The following is a 15,808-nucleotide window of genomic DNA, read 5'->3' on the forward strand; positions in this document are numbered from 1 at the left end:
AATATGCTTGAGTCCAGGTGTATTTTGGATATTGGAATATTTGCACACCATAATGAAATAACTTGGGAAAGGGACCCAAATCTAAACACAGAATATATTTATGTTTCATATACACCTTATACCAAAGCCTGAAGGTCATTTTATAGAATATTTTTAATAATTTTGAGGCTTTAACAAAGTTTGCATACATTGAACCATCGAAAAGCAAAGGTTTCACTATCTCAGTTAATCTAAAAAAATAATCCTTATTTCAGAATATTTCGATATGGGAGACTCAACCTGTAGTGGGGTGCCACCTACACCTCCACAGAGATAGAGGTAGGTGTCTAACAAACAAGTGCCCTCCCTGTCACACCAGGGTAACAGAGGCAGAGGAATGCCAGGGCATGCTGGCATCAGGTCATGGACTTCAGGGGCTGGTAGCCTGTGGTGGCTCTCAAGATTTTGTGGAACTACAAGTCTCATAATAACCTGGCAGTCTAGTAACGCCCTGTCTAGCCATATCCACCTAGCTGTTCTGGAACTACAGATTCCTGCATGCCCAAGTCTAGCCTGCGACTTGTAGTTCACCAGAGAAGACGCAGTCACGCAGAGCCCATGGAGAGCCTCTCCCACCTGTTGGGTCATGTGACACACACTCTTTAAATAGAGAATTGGGGCGGGGGAGAGGGAGGGTTGGAACGCAAACTCCGGGAGAGAGGAGTCGCCGCCATGTTTGTGACGTCCAGCGCTCATACATTCCTATGTGGTAGACGGGAAGATGGCGGCCGCCTTGGAGTGAGTACAGGTGTAAGGAAGTATATGCTGTTAGTTATGATGAGAATAATGATTCCGGGTGGCTGATGATTTCCGCTCCTTGTGTCTGCTGGCCGGTGATCGGGGGGAGAAGAGACGCTGCAGGTCAGTGTGTGCGTCACCAGGACCCTCTGCGGTCTGTGAGGTGTGTAATCCTGACCAGCAGAGTCCTGGGCTCATTAGACACGGTAAGGCCTGTGACCTGCTGACATGGGGGCCTTCCAGCTACTGTCATGGATTCTCCAGAGCCCTGCCTCTCTTTGCTGACATGGGACATCCCCAGCCCCCCCTCCTCATCACACATGTGATGCCCCCAGCTGATATGGGGTCTCTGGTTTCCCCCTCCTGCTGATCTGGCACCTCACCAGTTGCTGACAAGGGGTCTTCGCAGTACCATACCCTCCTGCTGATATTTAAGTATCCCCAGTACTTCATACCCCTCTGTTTACATAGTAACCCCCAGTCCCCTGGAACCCACAGCTGATCTATCACCCCAGACCCACCTCTTCTGTTGACTTGGTATCACCCCAGTCTCCAATTTCCCCTCCGCTGATATATATGCCCCTTCATTCCCCCCTCCCTCCAACTTCCCCACCTTTGCTAACATAGCAACTGTCACCCTCTCCCTCCTCCTCTCCCTCTCCTACTGTTGACATGGGTCCCTCTCCCCTCCTTCCCTAACCCTCTGCTGTTGTAGAACTACAAATCCCAGCATGCCCTGCCACAGTTTTGCTATTTGGCCATGCTAAAACTGGTGCAATGCATGCTGGGAATTGTAGTTAAACAACATCTGGAGGGTCTGCATATTGCCCACCCCTGCCCTACAGCCTGGTGCACCAGGCAGACCTAAGTCAAGGTTACTGTTACTGTACAACATAAACTATGTGGGGGTCTCTTTGAAATAAGATATAATTTATTTTAAAAAAATAAATGATTGGGTGTGCACACATTACAAAAATTGGCATGCAAAAACATGGTTTATGGTAACAGCAGCCAAAACATTGGGGCTGCTCACACATCTACGGAACTAGTTCCTATACTCTTGACATCAGTTATCCAGGGAGCTGGAGAGTGATCGGTTGTGGATCAGTCACCACTGTTTATTCGATGATTACAGTGTGCACTGGGAAGAATGAGTACAGGCTGATCGGTAGAGCTATTTAATGTATAAAGCGCCAACATATCCGACTATACTGTAAGAATGATTAAAACAGAAGAATAATGAGATATGGTAAGTCTGTCCAAGCTTGAAATGTATGAATGCTCCCATCTATTCCACTTCATGTCCATATGTATCCAATTTTGAAGTAGGCAGATTAGAAGAGCCTAACCAGAGTGTTGGAATCAGAGTATTGATAGTAGGCTTCTGTCGCACTTGTGGGAACATTGTGGTGTTACACACATTTATATGGAACAATGTTCATTCGTCCAAATTGTATTGTATTTTCTATTCCATTCATGTATTTTCTGTTGCTACAGGTGGAAGAAACAAAAGTGTAGTAGACTTCAGATACCTCAAGGGGAAACATCATATACGGGTGGTCCCAATAACTTACTGAGGATGGATAAGGGTCAGATTCCTGAGAGGATATTAAACCTCACCCTGGAGATCATCTACCTGCTAACTGGGGAGGTGAGGAAGTGTCACAGTGACATCACTCTTATCTCTATTACTAACACAGGGACCTGACTGGGGAGGTGAGGGAGTCTGGTAACTTCAACGTATTTATATTGCAGTGAGTGGATGTACTTGCATCCAGAAAATAGAGATGTTTTTAATTACGCTGTCTGTTTCTTTGCACAGTTTATATTTACTAGTGTTTTTCAATACGTAGGATTATATTGTTGTGAAGAAATTTGGTGACAGTATCACACCGAGCAATTGTCCCCGTGTATCAGGAGGACTGAGCAGGACCCAGAGCCCCATCATGGCGCCTCCACCTCACTCACTGATGCATGAGAGACACAATGACCAGAAGATCCTGGAACTCACCAACAAGATCATTCAGCTGCTGACTGGAGAGGTGACTGCTGGGAATGGGACATTATACAGTAACACCAGGGGATGTGTCTGGGTGATGACTGGAGAGGTGACTGCTGGGAATGGGACATTATACAGTAACACCAGGGGATGTGTCTGGGTGATGACGGGAGAGGTGACTGCTGGGAATGGGACATTATACAGTAACACCAGGGGATGTGTCTGGGTGATGACTGGAGAGGTGACTGCTGGGAATGGGACATTATACAGTAACACCAGGGGATGTGTCTGGGTGATGACTGGAGAGGTGACTGCTGGGAATGGGACATTATACAGTAACACCAGGGGATGTGTCTGGTTGATGACTGGAGAGGTGACTGCTGGGAATGGGACATTATACAGTAACACCAGGGGATGTGTCTGGGTGGTGACTGCTGGGAATGGGACATTATACAGTAACACCAGGGGATGTGTCTGGGTGGTGACTGCTGGGAATGGGACATTATACAGTAACACCAGGGGATGTGTCTGGGTGATGACTGGAGAGGTGACTGCTGGGAATGGGACATTATACAGTAACACCAGGGGATGTGTCTGGGTGATGACTGGAGAGGTGACTGCTGGGAATGGGACATTATACAGTAACACCAGGGGATGTGTCTGGGTGATGACTGGAGAGGTGACTGCTGGGAATGGGACATTATACAGTAACACCAGGGAATGTGTCTGGGTGATGACTGGAGAGGTGACTGCTGGGAATGGGACATTATACAGTAACACCAGGGGATGTGTCTGGGTGATGACTGGAGAGGTGACTGCTGGGAATGGGACATTACACAGTAACACCAGGGGATGTGTCTGGGTGATGACTGGAGAGGTGACTGTTGGGAATGGGGCATTATACAGTAACACTAGGGGATGTGTCTGGGTGATGACTGGAGAGGTGACTGCTGGGAATGGGACATTATACAGTAACACCAGGGGATGTGTCTGGGTGATGACTGGAGAGGTGACTGCTGGGAATGGGACATTATACAGTAACACCAGGGGATGTGTCTGGGTGATGACTGGAGAGGTGACTGCTGGGCATGGGACATTACACAGTAACACCAGGGGATGTGTCTGGGTGATGACTGGAGAGGGGACTGCTGGGAATGGGACATTATACAGTAACACCAGGGGATGTGTCTGGGTGATGACTGGAGAGGTGACTGCTGGGAATGGGACATTACACAGTAACACCAGGGGATGTGTCTGGGTGATGACTGGAGAGGTGACTGGCGGGAATGGGACATTATACAGTAACACCAGGGAATGTGTCTGGGTGATGACTGTATCATTGTGTGCGTCAGGTTCCCAAGGGAAATGAAGATGTCACTCTAAACTTTTCCATGGAGGAGTGGGAGCGATTAGGAAGAGACACCATTAATCATATGGATGACATGATGATGGATAATCACAAGACTCTGAGATCACTGGGTAAGACAGGATGTAATTATTAGTCATGTGCATGGATTTATTTGTTGTCTTCATTGTCTCCATGTTCTATTTAATGCAATAATCTGAATATTTAGCATACATACCTAATTAGATACCTGTGTGTACAGGGAAGGGAAACCCACAACATAGAATCACATGGAGCATTAGATACACGCCCACAACACACCCACAAGTCAGGGTGGTTACGCGCGATCACATTGTCACCGCCTAGTTCCCGCCACATCCTGGAGAAACAGATGTGGCCATGTTGAGTCCAACTCAACAATGCATAAATTTGTTGTTTGGCAGAATTCACAGTTTGCATCCGTGGTCAGATATCCGCCTGTATCTGATTCAATTAGCTGTGGGATAACTGCCTGCAGCTATTCAATGGCTGCCCGCCGGAAGCCCACAAGTAACCCGGAGGGTGCACTTTGTGGTATATCCAATTAGGTGCGAGGTAAAAAAAACCTTGTGCCCAATTTTGGATTAAAGCAAGTATGCGCGCTTCCGATACCCGTGGTATTTAATTAAGAAACAAACTGGTCGCAGGGTTATCAGTGCGTGCGTGTAAAAAAAAAAAAAAAATACAGAAAATACTTACATGTCCAGGGGTCTCTGCGTCTCCTGGTGGCCTCCCTTCCATCTTGTCACTGGGGAGGGGGCTGTTGGGAGTCCCGGGGGCTGCTTGGAGGCTGCAGGGGTGCTGGGAGGTGCTAGGGCTGCTGGGAGATGTAGTTCTCCCAGCGTCCGTTACGTTTTTGTATTGCTAGAACTCTGTCTGTGGCTTCCTGCTGCCTCCATTCCCTTTCCAATATCCATCACTAATCTGTGCTGCTGGGGACCCTGCTCCTTTCACTAGATAACTCTGGGCCTGATTCTGACCACTGCGCTCGCAACCGGGTCGATGGTGGGCCAGTGCGCATGCGCACGACGGAGCCGGCTCCGTCGTGCGCATGCGCGAAACCCGGATAGCGACGGGCACTCCGTCGCTCCGGGTCTCGCAACAAAGGGGGCGAGCTGTCGATGTTGAGTGACAGCTCGCCCCCTTTGGTGGGCAGGCCAGGGGAGTGGCTGCCCAAACGGAGGCGTTCCCATGTGAACGCCTCCGTTTGGGGGCTGCCCCACTGACATCACGAGTGATATCAGTGGGAGAGATTTCGGCTCTGTTAGAGCCGAAGTCTCTCCTGGGGCTTGCGGCCACGAGACCCTATCACAAGGGTCTCGTTGCAAGCCCGATGGTCGCAATGGTCTTGACCATCGCGACCATCTTCCTGGCCGCTCGCTATAGCCGTGGGTGGTCTGTCAGAGCGTCCGGCTCTGAATCAGGTCCTCTGTCTTTAGTTTCCTACTAACCCCATTCACTTCCTCACATCACTAATCTGTGCTGGGGGACCCTGCTCATTGCACTCATTTAAAAAACACAGAAATGGAGCGCTAACTCAAATAAAGGCTCAATCAGTGCACTTGAGTAAGGATAATAATAAACAATTTAATATATCAGTGATAGACATAAAAGACAAAAACTAAAAATAAGAATATTAAATTGAAATTAATTACAGGATTATAAAGACCCAGAAAAAAACAAAAATGGATGGATGAAAATAAAACAAAATAAAAACAAAAAATAACATACACTTGTAAAAATCAATACAAATATGTGGAATTGAAATTAAAAACCACTAGTTTCCCATTCATGGTGGAATCGAACCTGTGTAACCTTAAATATCAGATCTGTATTGGTATGAAACACTGTTGCCAGTTCATGTCAATAATTATGAAACACTGTTGCCGGTTTGTACTAATAGTGTCCTGGAATAGATGTATTAGGGTAATTAAACATCCTCTAGTTTGGCATGAACACTTCTGAACATCGAATAACTGGTTGTATTTAGATGCATGCAGTGGCCAGTGATAAGGTACCAGTCTTTTTGCACAGGGACCTCTATGATAAAAAGCACTAGTCTGTGTTTTACAAGGGAGGTGAGTAACAATGTCCCAATATGACACAGCTGTTAAGTCTTCTCTCAGAAATGAGTCACCTCAGAGGGCTCGGCTGTGCAGCAGGAAGCAGGTGGGGGAGGCTTCACGCGTTTCTCGGCAATTGCCGTCTCCTCAAAAGCAGTCCTTTTTATATATGGAATTTTGGACTTTCCTCTGCAGGTGACATAGGATCACACATTGCTATATCCCTTTTGTCACAGTTGGATAACAGGGCAGTGGGATATTGTCTGTCAGGGAACTGGAGCAATAGCAACATAAAATGGTATATGTATCCAACAGTGTAGGCCTGATGAAGTGGAAGAGCGTGGGTGGCAACGTATAAGATGCAAGCGTAGACTCTCCCACAGGGGCATATCTATAATGGGTGCGGGGAACACGGGCCCCTGGGTCCAGGGGGGTCTTGCAACGAATACCCTGCACCCGTAATATTACTTACCTCTCCGGAGTCCCACGTTGGCGCTGGGGTCTGGCGCTGTAAAATGACTGGAAAATGTCCGCGACCGCCATTTTCCCATCGTTTGCGCATGCGCAGTACAGGGAAAATGGCCGTCGCGGCCATTTTCTCGGTGACCTGTGCAAACATCATAGACTCTGGGCACACTCTAGCGCCCAGAGTCTATAACTCCGGCGCTGGGCCGCACAGCTCAGTGCGCTGCCGGGCGCAGAGGAGGGGGGGCTCGTGTCGGAGACTGCACACGGGCCCCCTCCTCTCTAGAAACGCCCCTGCTCTCTCATCTATGTAACATGCGGGCTGAGCCTGGACAGCCCTATCTTGAAGGCTAATTAAGTTAAACAGCACCACAAAATTTTACCTACCTGTGTAATAGTAGGCTGTAGCTAATAGACCACAGCAGATCACCTGTATAATACCTCTTTTCCACCAGAAACTCTCGTCCGACCTGGGCTCTCAGACATGGTTCCAACCCAGGTCAGACACCGTTTACACAGCACCATCGATCTGGGTTATTCTCAGGTCAGCTCTGTTCACACTGAACCTGGGTCTGCCCTGCTAAACTTGTGAGGTCATAAAAAGTGGGAGGTGACTGCACCACAACCACCAATCGGCTAATTTTAGGCATGACCCAGGTCGGATAACCCGGGTTGCGCCGTTTACACTGCACCATTACCCGGGTCCATCCTGGGTCCAACCCTGGTAGCTACCTGGGTTGGATTGTCGGGTCACTTGACCTGGGATATTTTTCAGGGACCCTTTTACACTGCGCTATGACCTGGGTAGACCCAGCAAAAACCTAGGCTTTTGCTCTGGTTTAAAAGGGGTATTACTTATCTGGAGGAAGGTTTGGACAGGGTAATCGTTTGAGTTGACTCTTGGTTCTTTATCAGCGGAGGGAAAACTAAAACAATGTAAACCACATTTTAAACCCTAATTTTCTTGATTTTCTTGAGTTCATTAATGCTCGGATATACTTCCAGTGTCACATGACTTGAGCTAAAGTGCGTTGGACGTAGGTTTCTATGGTATATTTACTAAAGTGCGGGTTTATAGAAGTGTGAGATGTTACCCATAGCAACCAACCAGATTCTACTTATTTATCTAGCACTTTCTAGAAGATAATAGCTAGAATCTGATTTTTTACTATGGGCAACATCTCCACTTCTATAAACCCGCACCTTGGTAAATATACCCCCTAAACTCTGTCCTCGAGGCACCATAACGGTCCGGGTTGTAAGGATAACTATGCTTTGGCACAGGTGACTTCATTAATACCTCAGTCAGTTTGATTTAACCATGTGTGCTCAGCCATGGATATCCTTTAAAACCTGGACTGGTAAGATGCCTTGAGGATCGAGTTTGGGAATCAAGGGCATAAGAAATGCAGTAGTTCTTTGTTAACTGCAACTGACTCCTTTTTTGGAGGTAGCCATTTTGTAGCTTTCCCGTTATTGAGAGATGGGTACATCAGAGGCGCAAACAGAACGCCTCAGTGGTGCCACTAGGAGCTTGGCAATCGATTGTATTGCATTGAATATTTTTTTCAGTTCACAAAATGGCTGCCCTCGCTGTTTGTCACCACAGAATTTTGTTTAGCGTATTTTATCCTCCTGTCCTAGACCCTGCTTGTTAGGAAAAGCTAATGAGATCGAGCACATGAGGTTGAGGTATTGGCCACAAGCCGTGTTTCCGCTAGAAGATTGCAGCGCCTCTTTGAGCTTCTATTTTTATGTACTGTAACTATTGTTGTTGTGTCTTTGTCAGATTTCAGTGGGTCCCTCGATGCAGGAGCTTCCGAAACTAAAAGCATTGTTGATATCAACCAAGGTGGACAGTGTGCAACGATCTGTAAGCCTAGAAAGAGGAAGGGGCAGCCGGTGAGATACGTAGCAGAGAATTCCGGCTCCAGTGAAGATAGAGGAAACCTCACGGACTCTGACACCCGTACGGAGCACACGCAGACAGAATGCAGCACCGCTTACATTAAGAAGGAATACGGCAAGATTTACACGCGCTCGGAGCACACTCAGACCGACTTTACGTTGCCCCGCGTTAAAGGAGAACCAGCAGTAGACGGCGCTAAAGATCCACAGGCAGACTTTACGCGTATTGATTACGATTCGATATTTGTCAGCAATTCGGCCTCTACGCCCCCAGAAACCACCAGGAAGCTGTACGACTGCACTCTGTGCGGTAAAACGTTCACCAGCAAGTCGGGAATTGTCAAACATCGGCGAATGCACTCCGGCAGGGTGGTGACCTGTGCCGACTGCGGTAAAGAGTTCACCTGCAACTCTGAGCTAGTAGCGCACCAGAGGACGCACACCGGGGAGAAACCGTTTCCCTGTTCTTCCTGCGGAAAGTGTTTTTCAACCAACACAAATCTGGTGGCGCACCAGAGAATTCATACCGGGGAGAAGCCGTACTCCTGCACCGAGTGCGGGAAATGTTTTACCAGCAGCTCGGACCTCGTCAAGCACCAAATAATTCACACCGGGGAGAAACCGTTTTGTTGTTCAGACTGTGGGAAAGGTTTCACCAGCAAATCGAATCTGGTTAAACACCAGAGGATCCACACCGGGGAAAAGCCCTTCCTGTGCTCCGAATGCGGCAAGGGCTTCGCTATTAAATCCAATCTGATCAAACACCAGGTCGTTCACACCGGTGAAAAACCGTATCCTTGCCCCGAGTGTGGCAAATGTTTTTCCAATCAGTCTAACGTCTCGAAACACCAGAGGATTCACTACGGGGCAAAGAGGTTACTTGTGGAATAAATAGAGATCCGGTGCAATCTCCTTTTTCATGTCGGTGGTCGGTTATTGGGGGGGCATCTCTTCTTACAATTCTTTATCAAAGGTGTGAAAATGCAAATAACATTTTCCCTAATAATGAAATGTCACAGTATTGTACTGTAGTTTATCCTGGGCTGATATTATACAATATCCACATTTTATTTTAATTTTTTTTAAAAACACCAGTGATGTGCTATATATGAATCATCTGACGGCTTTAATTCCTGATTAGAGGCTTGTGTTTTTATAGGATTAACCTGGGAAATAAGTTATATGTTGCCTTTTGTCGCATGTACTGTGGTAAGTGGACATAAGGACTTTAGGCCCCCCCAAAACAGCCCCTGACATTTGGACGAATACAAATCCTGTTGAAGTTTATAAACTTTCCTTCTAAAACGCTAAGGATTGCTCCTAATAAAGACTAAGGAAGCAGTGCTGTGCATTCAGTCATAAAATACACGACTCCCACCTTTCACGGACAAATACAAGCGCTTTCCTCCATGTCTGTGTTTGCAGACAATCGTGGCCATTACTGTGTGAAATCATGTGATATTCTACTACTGCTGCTGCCACCTCCGTCACTTCAGTGGATGTAATTTCAAGTGGTGTTACCTGAGAAATTGGCATCTGATTCTACTTTCCAGCTGTTAGTGTAATCTCTCCCGTAAACTAACTTACGACGACACTGGTTGCCTTGTAATTTTTGCGCCTTATGGCAGAAGATCGCCATAAATGTCGGAACACTTCATTGATCACCTTTAACCTGGTATCTGGACATTAGAAAGGTCCTGACCTCAAATCATGTAAAGTATAATACAGGCTTCTAGTGAATTTTAAAGTTGGTGTGATCTTTCCATCTCTCTGTCTGTATTATCTGAAACAAGCAACTTAACCCATACTTGTACAATTTCAATATTATTGAGCCTTCTACAGAATGCCAATTCCGCCGCGTGCGACATGCAAAAATAAATCATGCATGAACTATTATTTCTTCATGTAATTCCCAATATTCCTATTCTCTGCACAGGTTTTAAATTCATACCGTATGTTACATTTTGGTACAAATCTGGTAAGGAGACTTGTAGCTGTATATGTCCGCTTGACGTTGGTCAGCCACTCACTGGCAATTCTGCAGACTCAGCTTGGTCCAATGGTCTCTGCTGAAAGTAGCTGCACCCGTTATCTCACTGATATACCATGTATTACACATTATGCAACCACGTCCCAGTATGTTTGATTTTAAATTTAAGACCTTGTGTGTCTGGTGCGGAATTGAACGTACGCCTGTTGTGTGTTTTCGCACTGCGTATGCCCAAAAGCTGGGCATATGCAAGAATGGGCGATGAAGATCCCTCTATGCGTTTCGACAAGGTGCTAATGTTCACTGTGAGCTTACAGGGCCCCTGAGGCCGCCAATGGTTGATCTCTGCTCTCCCCTCTGCAGATAAGACAGGTCTGGTTAAAACGCATTGTAGTAGTGTCAGAGCACCTCTCCTGTGACTGGCCAGGAAGGAGCTTTGACAACACCTGGGCAGCGAGCTTGGCGTAGTGGTTAGCGTTACTGCCTCACAGCACTGAGGCCATGAGTTCAATTCCCATCTATGTGGAGTTTGGATGTTCTCACCGTGCTTGTTTGGGTTTCCTCCGAGTGCTACGGTTTCTTCCCACACTGCAAAAACTTACTGTTAGGTTATTTGTCTGATGACACAAAAAAAATAAAAATAACCGTAGTGTGTTAGTGTGTGTGTGTGTGTGTGTGTGTGTGTGTGTGTGTGTATACATGTGATAGGGAGTATAGATTGTAAGCTCCACTGGGGCAGGGGCTGATGTGAATGATTAAAATATTCTCTGTAAAGCGCTGCGAAATAGATGTGCATAAGCACAGCTGCCATTTTTAATGAGGCTGGCGGCTGTAGGGGCGATGACAGCGGCACTGGAATACTGAAGCCTTTAGGCAACTTTTTTTTTTTTTTTTTGTTCCGCTCTTTTTGTTATATCTTCTAGGGGTCAATTTGCTAAGCAGTGTTAGGAGACAGAGTGAAAAGTGATAAGGTGCCAGCCAATCAGCTCCTAACTGTTATCTCACAGGCTGTGTTTGAAAAATGACAGTTGGGAGCTGATTGGCTGGCACCTTATCACTTTTCACTCTGTCTCCCAACACTGCTTAGTAAATAGACCCCCGAGTCTGTTAGAGCGCCCCCTCCTGCTGCTGCTGCATACTTTTTGTTACATGGTCAAAAACTGAGCAAATGAACCAATAAAGTGTGTGTGTGTTACACAGTTGTATAACTTGTATGTTATCGCACAGTTTTGTTATCCTAGCTGAGGTAATGTGGCTTATACCCCTTTTACACCAGAGTTAAAACCTGGGTTATTGCAGGGTTAACCCAGGTAGCTCCTTGGTGTAAAAGGAGAGAGGGTTGGATTCCCGGGTGGGCAATTCAAACCAGGTACCTTGCAGGGTTTAACATTGGAATATCCCGTGAAACCCTGCAGTGTAAACGGCGTGATCCGGGTCACGGTGACCTGGATAGTGCCGCATGCCTGCCGGCTTCAGTGGCGCTTGGAGATGACGTCATTCACAAGCGTCCACTTCAACGCCGGAAAAGCTGGGTCTCTGCAGACTCGGCGCCAACTCAGGAATATCCTGGATCGGCACCGGGGAAATTCCGGGTCTGATCCGGATTGGAACCCTGTTCCAGCCTCCGGGTCAGACCCGGAATTTCGGTATAAAAGCAGTATTATGTTCTGGAGATCCAACATGGAGCCTCAGGACAATGATGACTCCTAGTAATTAAAAGATTGTGTAGGAACCCGGATAAATATAAATTAGTGTGAATATGCATAAATACATTTTATCACACTATGAGCCGTATTCAGTTTGAGCCGAGACGCTTTAAGTTAACGCCTCCCGAACTTAATGCCGACTTCGTCTGTTTTGGAGGCGGAAAAGTATTGCGCGCGTGCCCGCTTTACCCTGTATTCAATTTGAAAGTACGCATAGACGGGACCCGGCGATACTGTAACAGGCGGAAAGTACTGTCAGTTTTGGGGAAATCAGTCTGACACCCCCCAAATGATGCTCTGACATGGGGGTTCACTATGGTACCCCCCGATTTGGCTTGCTGTAGGTATTTGGGGTTTTTAAATGGGCTCAATTGCTGCTAAATAGCATTTTTCTATACCAGATGCAGAATAGTATTCAGGATATATTTTCCAGAAAATAAGTTATCCCAGCAAATTTGGGGTACTTGAAAATGGGGGTCAGTATATTTAAAGTTGAAAAATCCACCTGTCGCAAGCACCTGCAATAAAAAAAAACACTTGGGGCATACTAGGGACCCCCCCAGAGTCAAGTTCGCTAGTTTAAGTTTGTACCCCAACATTTTTTTTTTTGCCCCTTTTTTCAAAGTACATTTTTGGGGTGTCCTTAAGTTTGTTTTTTTTTTTTTACACAGATTACCTTTGGGGGACTGTCTGAAGGCCGCACCCCAAAACCCCAATTCTGCACTTTTTTCCGCCTCCCATTCAGCCTATTACATTGCATTCGGAAAGTCTTTCAAATTGAATACGGGGTAAAACCAAAACAGGCGATAATGACGTCATCGGCGGAAACTTAACGCGGATCCGGACTTAACGCTTCAAATTGAATACGGGCCTAAATATGCTGTATTTTGTCCTCTATTCGAGCAGGAATGAGCTTAATTTCTCTGGAACTGTGTGAGCTAATATATATTTGTGTGTAAAGAGCCTAATGTAGAGCCGCAGGCTCGCGGACCGGTCTCCCTGGTTTGCGCGCTGCGCTTGCTCTGTAACGCAGTGTCCGCCTCTATGGTCAGTTTGGAGCCATACACAACGCTGTGGCATCTCCACTTGCAGCTGGGTGGTATTTAGGCATTTGGCATGTAGGCTAAGCATAGTGAGGGCGTGCTGACGGAAATGCGGCCTATTCCCAGTTGTGCGTACTCAGAGATCAGTCTGATTGCAGATGGGTCTCCTGCATCAGGGATAGACCTGGGGCAAGTGCGCATTGAGCCTGATGGCGGTTATGAACCTAAAGATATGGGCAATGGCTGAGCCGTGGCATAGATGCATGCATGGACATTTGCATGTGAGCCCCCATACATCAGCAATCGATTGTGGCAATTCTGCAATGTATGGGTCCCACGGATCGCAGATTGCAACCAAAAAGTGATTGGAATTGTTAAATCAGATTGTCCAACATGTTGGATGTTACAGATGGATGGGGGTTGTAGATTGCTAGTGTATGGCCATGATCAGCAGATTTGCAGGCCATTACTAGTAAAATGGCAGATCTGTATTTGCTGCAATCGATCTGCAAATCACTGAAAAAGATCTGTATTGTATGGGCGCAGATTGCTAGATTGGGAAATCCGAAGATTGGGCAATAAATCTGCAAATTGTTCAATTGTGGTTTTCAGATTGTTGATGTATGGGGGGGAGCCTTAAGTCTGTGTAATGGGTATGCAGTCGGGAAGCCGGCGGACCTAATCCCGACAGCCGGCTTCCTGACTGCTTAATCCCGGCGAGGGTTAAATGACAGGCGTCTAAATCTAGACCGGCATCCCTATCGAAGGGACGCCGAGCGCGGATGGCTGCGTGGGGGGGAGGGTTAGGTTTAGTGTTCCCGGGGGGGATTTAGGGTCAGGCACCCCCCCGGGAGGTTAGGTTTAGGCTAGGGTAAGGGGGGGTTAGCGTTAGGCACCCCCGGTGGGGACTTAGGGTTAGGCACCTCCCCCGGGGGACTTGGGTTTAGGCGGCGGGAAAGGGGGGGTTAGGGTTAGGCACTGGGTGGGAAGGTTAGGGTTAGGCACACCCCTAAGGGAGGGTTAGGACTAGGGGGTAGAATTAGGTTAGACAATACTTACCTTGGACGATCGGGATTTCCTCCTCTGCCGGGATGCCGCTGTCAGGATTCCAACCGCCGGGCATGGGTCTGGTGTTAAATCATACCGATTCCGTGCAGACAGTATATACTGGAAACTGTGTCTGTATACAGTTAGAGAGGCAAAACTGGAAAGGGAAGGGGCTGGTTAGTGTAGGGTGGGCACAGATGGAATGTTTGGGCACCTTGTGTATACAATGCAGTGCTGGCAGCATCAGAAGGTAAAGCAGAAGTGCCGATACCAGTAGGGGGGAGCCGCAAAACAGGGCAGTGCCTCTTACCCTAGGCAAAACCAGCATAATGCTGCTGGAAGTAGTAAGGCTCTGCCCACATCCCCTGCTTGGTGAGTCCGGGGTTATAGATGTTGTACAATGTAGATTACAGCATTTTTACATGGAGGACTATAGGTACCTACAGTCCCTGGCAGCTATAAAGTGCTCTTCTGTGCTCATGCTTGTAGTTCTACACGTGCCTGTTTGTCCACAGCTGCTAGAGCATGCTGATACTTGTAGTACTTCAACCTCAACTAATTTTATGTTTCAGATGGCAATCCATAGGTTAAAAGTATGTGTATATAAATGTATGTATGTCTATATATACCTCGGCCCTCACCACATTCCCTGCACCCAAAGTATACTTATCTTGCTTTGGTAAGTGGGTCCCTTCTCTACGGCGCCATCTTCTCAGTGACGTCTTCGGGACAGATGGCGCTGCGCAGTGATTGCAAAGACTCATTGTGCCAGAGCCTTTTCACTCTCTAGTGCACATGTGCCATCTTCCTGAATATCACTTAGGACTATGGCGGAGGAGAAGGAGGAACCCACTTGCCGGAGCACGGTAAAATGCCTGGTTCGGGGCCATTGATTAGTTTAGAAAGTGTGGTTAAATGCCAGTGCTAGGCATGTAATGGTGGCAGCAAATATGGGACCATCCGATGCCACCCTTTGGATGGCGATCTCTACTGTGGGGAGTGCATCACCATCCACTCACAATATTGGCAGGGTGCAACGCAGACAAATCACAAAGCATACGTACACTGGAAGAAGAGGTGTAGTCAGTGGATACAAAGTCTTCTCCCCCCCACCAAGATGAATGAGACCTTAAACAGGGTCTGCAATGACAGCAATAAAACAAAGTGGAAAACGAGGAATATAACTGAGGTTTGGGGCAGTATTCAGATTGAAGCGAAAACTTGTTATGAGTTTGATGACGTCATTTTCGCCTGTTTGCATTATCCCCGTATTCAATTTCAAAGACTTTTCGCTGGTGCGAAAAGTCTTTGTTAAAAAACGGGGATAACTTCTCACCATGTTTTACATGGCGAAAAAAAGTGCAGAATTGGGGTTTAGGGGTGCAGGCTTAAAAAAAAAATAGCCTGCACCCCTGGGAATGGCCCC

The 15,808-nt window shown here is 47.0% G+C and overlaps 1 protein-coding gene across 4 annotated transcripts; it reads left to right on the top strand.

Moving 5' to 3' along the window:
- Positions 1–685: 685 nt before the first annotated feature.
- On the top strand, positions 686–10,492 carry LOC148507997 (uncharacterized). 4 transcript variants are annotated; one of them, XM_088445120.1, is made up of 5 exons: positions 686–777; positions 2,275–2,428; positions 2,631–2,819; positions 4,129–4,255; positions 8,478–10,492. In XM_088445120.1, the coding sequence occupies exons 1-5, from the start codon at positions 761–763 to the stop codon at positions 9,485–9,487; spliced, it is 1,497 nt and encodes a 498-aa protein (XP_088301246.1). In that variant the 5' UTR covers positions 686–760; the 3' UTR covers positions 9,488–10,492. The 4 variants fall into 4 exon arrangements, with proteins under 4 accessions (XP_088301246.1, XP_088301249.1, XP_088301247.1 ...); XM_088445123.1 differs by lacking the exon at positions 686–777 and adding an exon at positions 835–900; XM_088445121.1 differs by lacking the exon at positions 686–777 and adding an exon at positions 848–983.
- The last annotated feature ends 5,316 nt before the right edge of the window (positions 10,493–15,808 follow it).

This window comes from Taudactylus pleione, unplaced genomic scaffold, assembly GCF_031769625.1.
Source record: "Taudactylus pleione unplaced genomic scaffold, aTauple2 ptg000377l, whole genome shotgun sequence".
Taxonomy (NCBI): domain Eukaryota; kingdom Metazoa; phylum Chordata; class Amphibia; order Anura; family Myobatrachidae; genus Taudactylus; species Taudactylus pleione.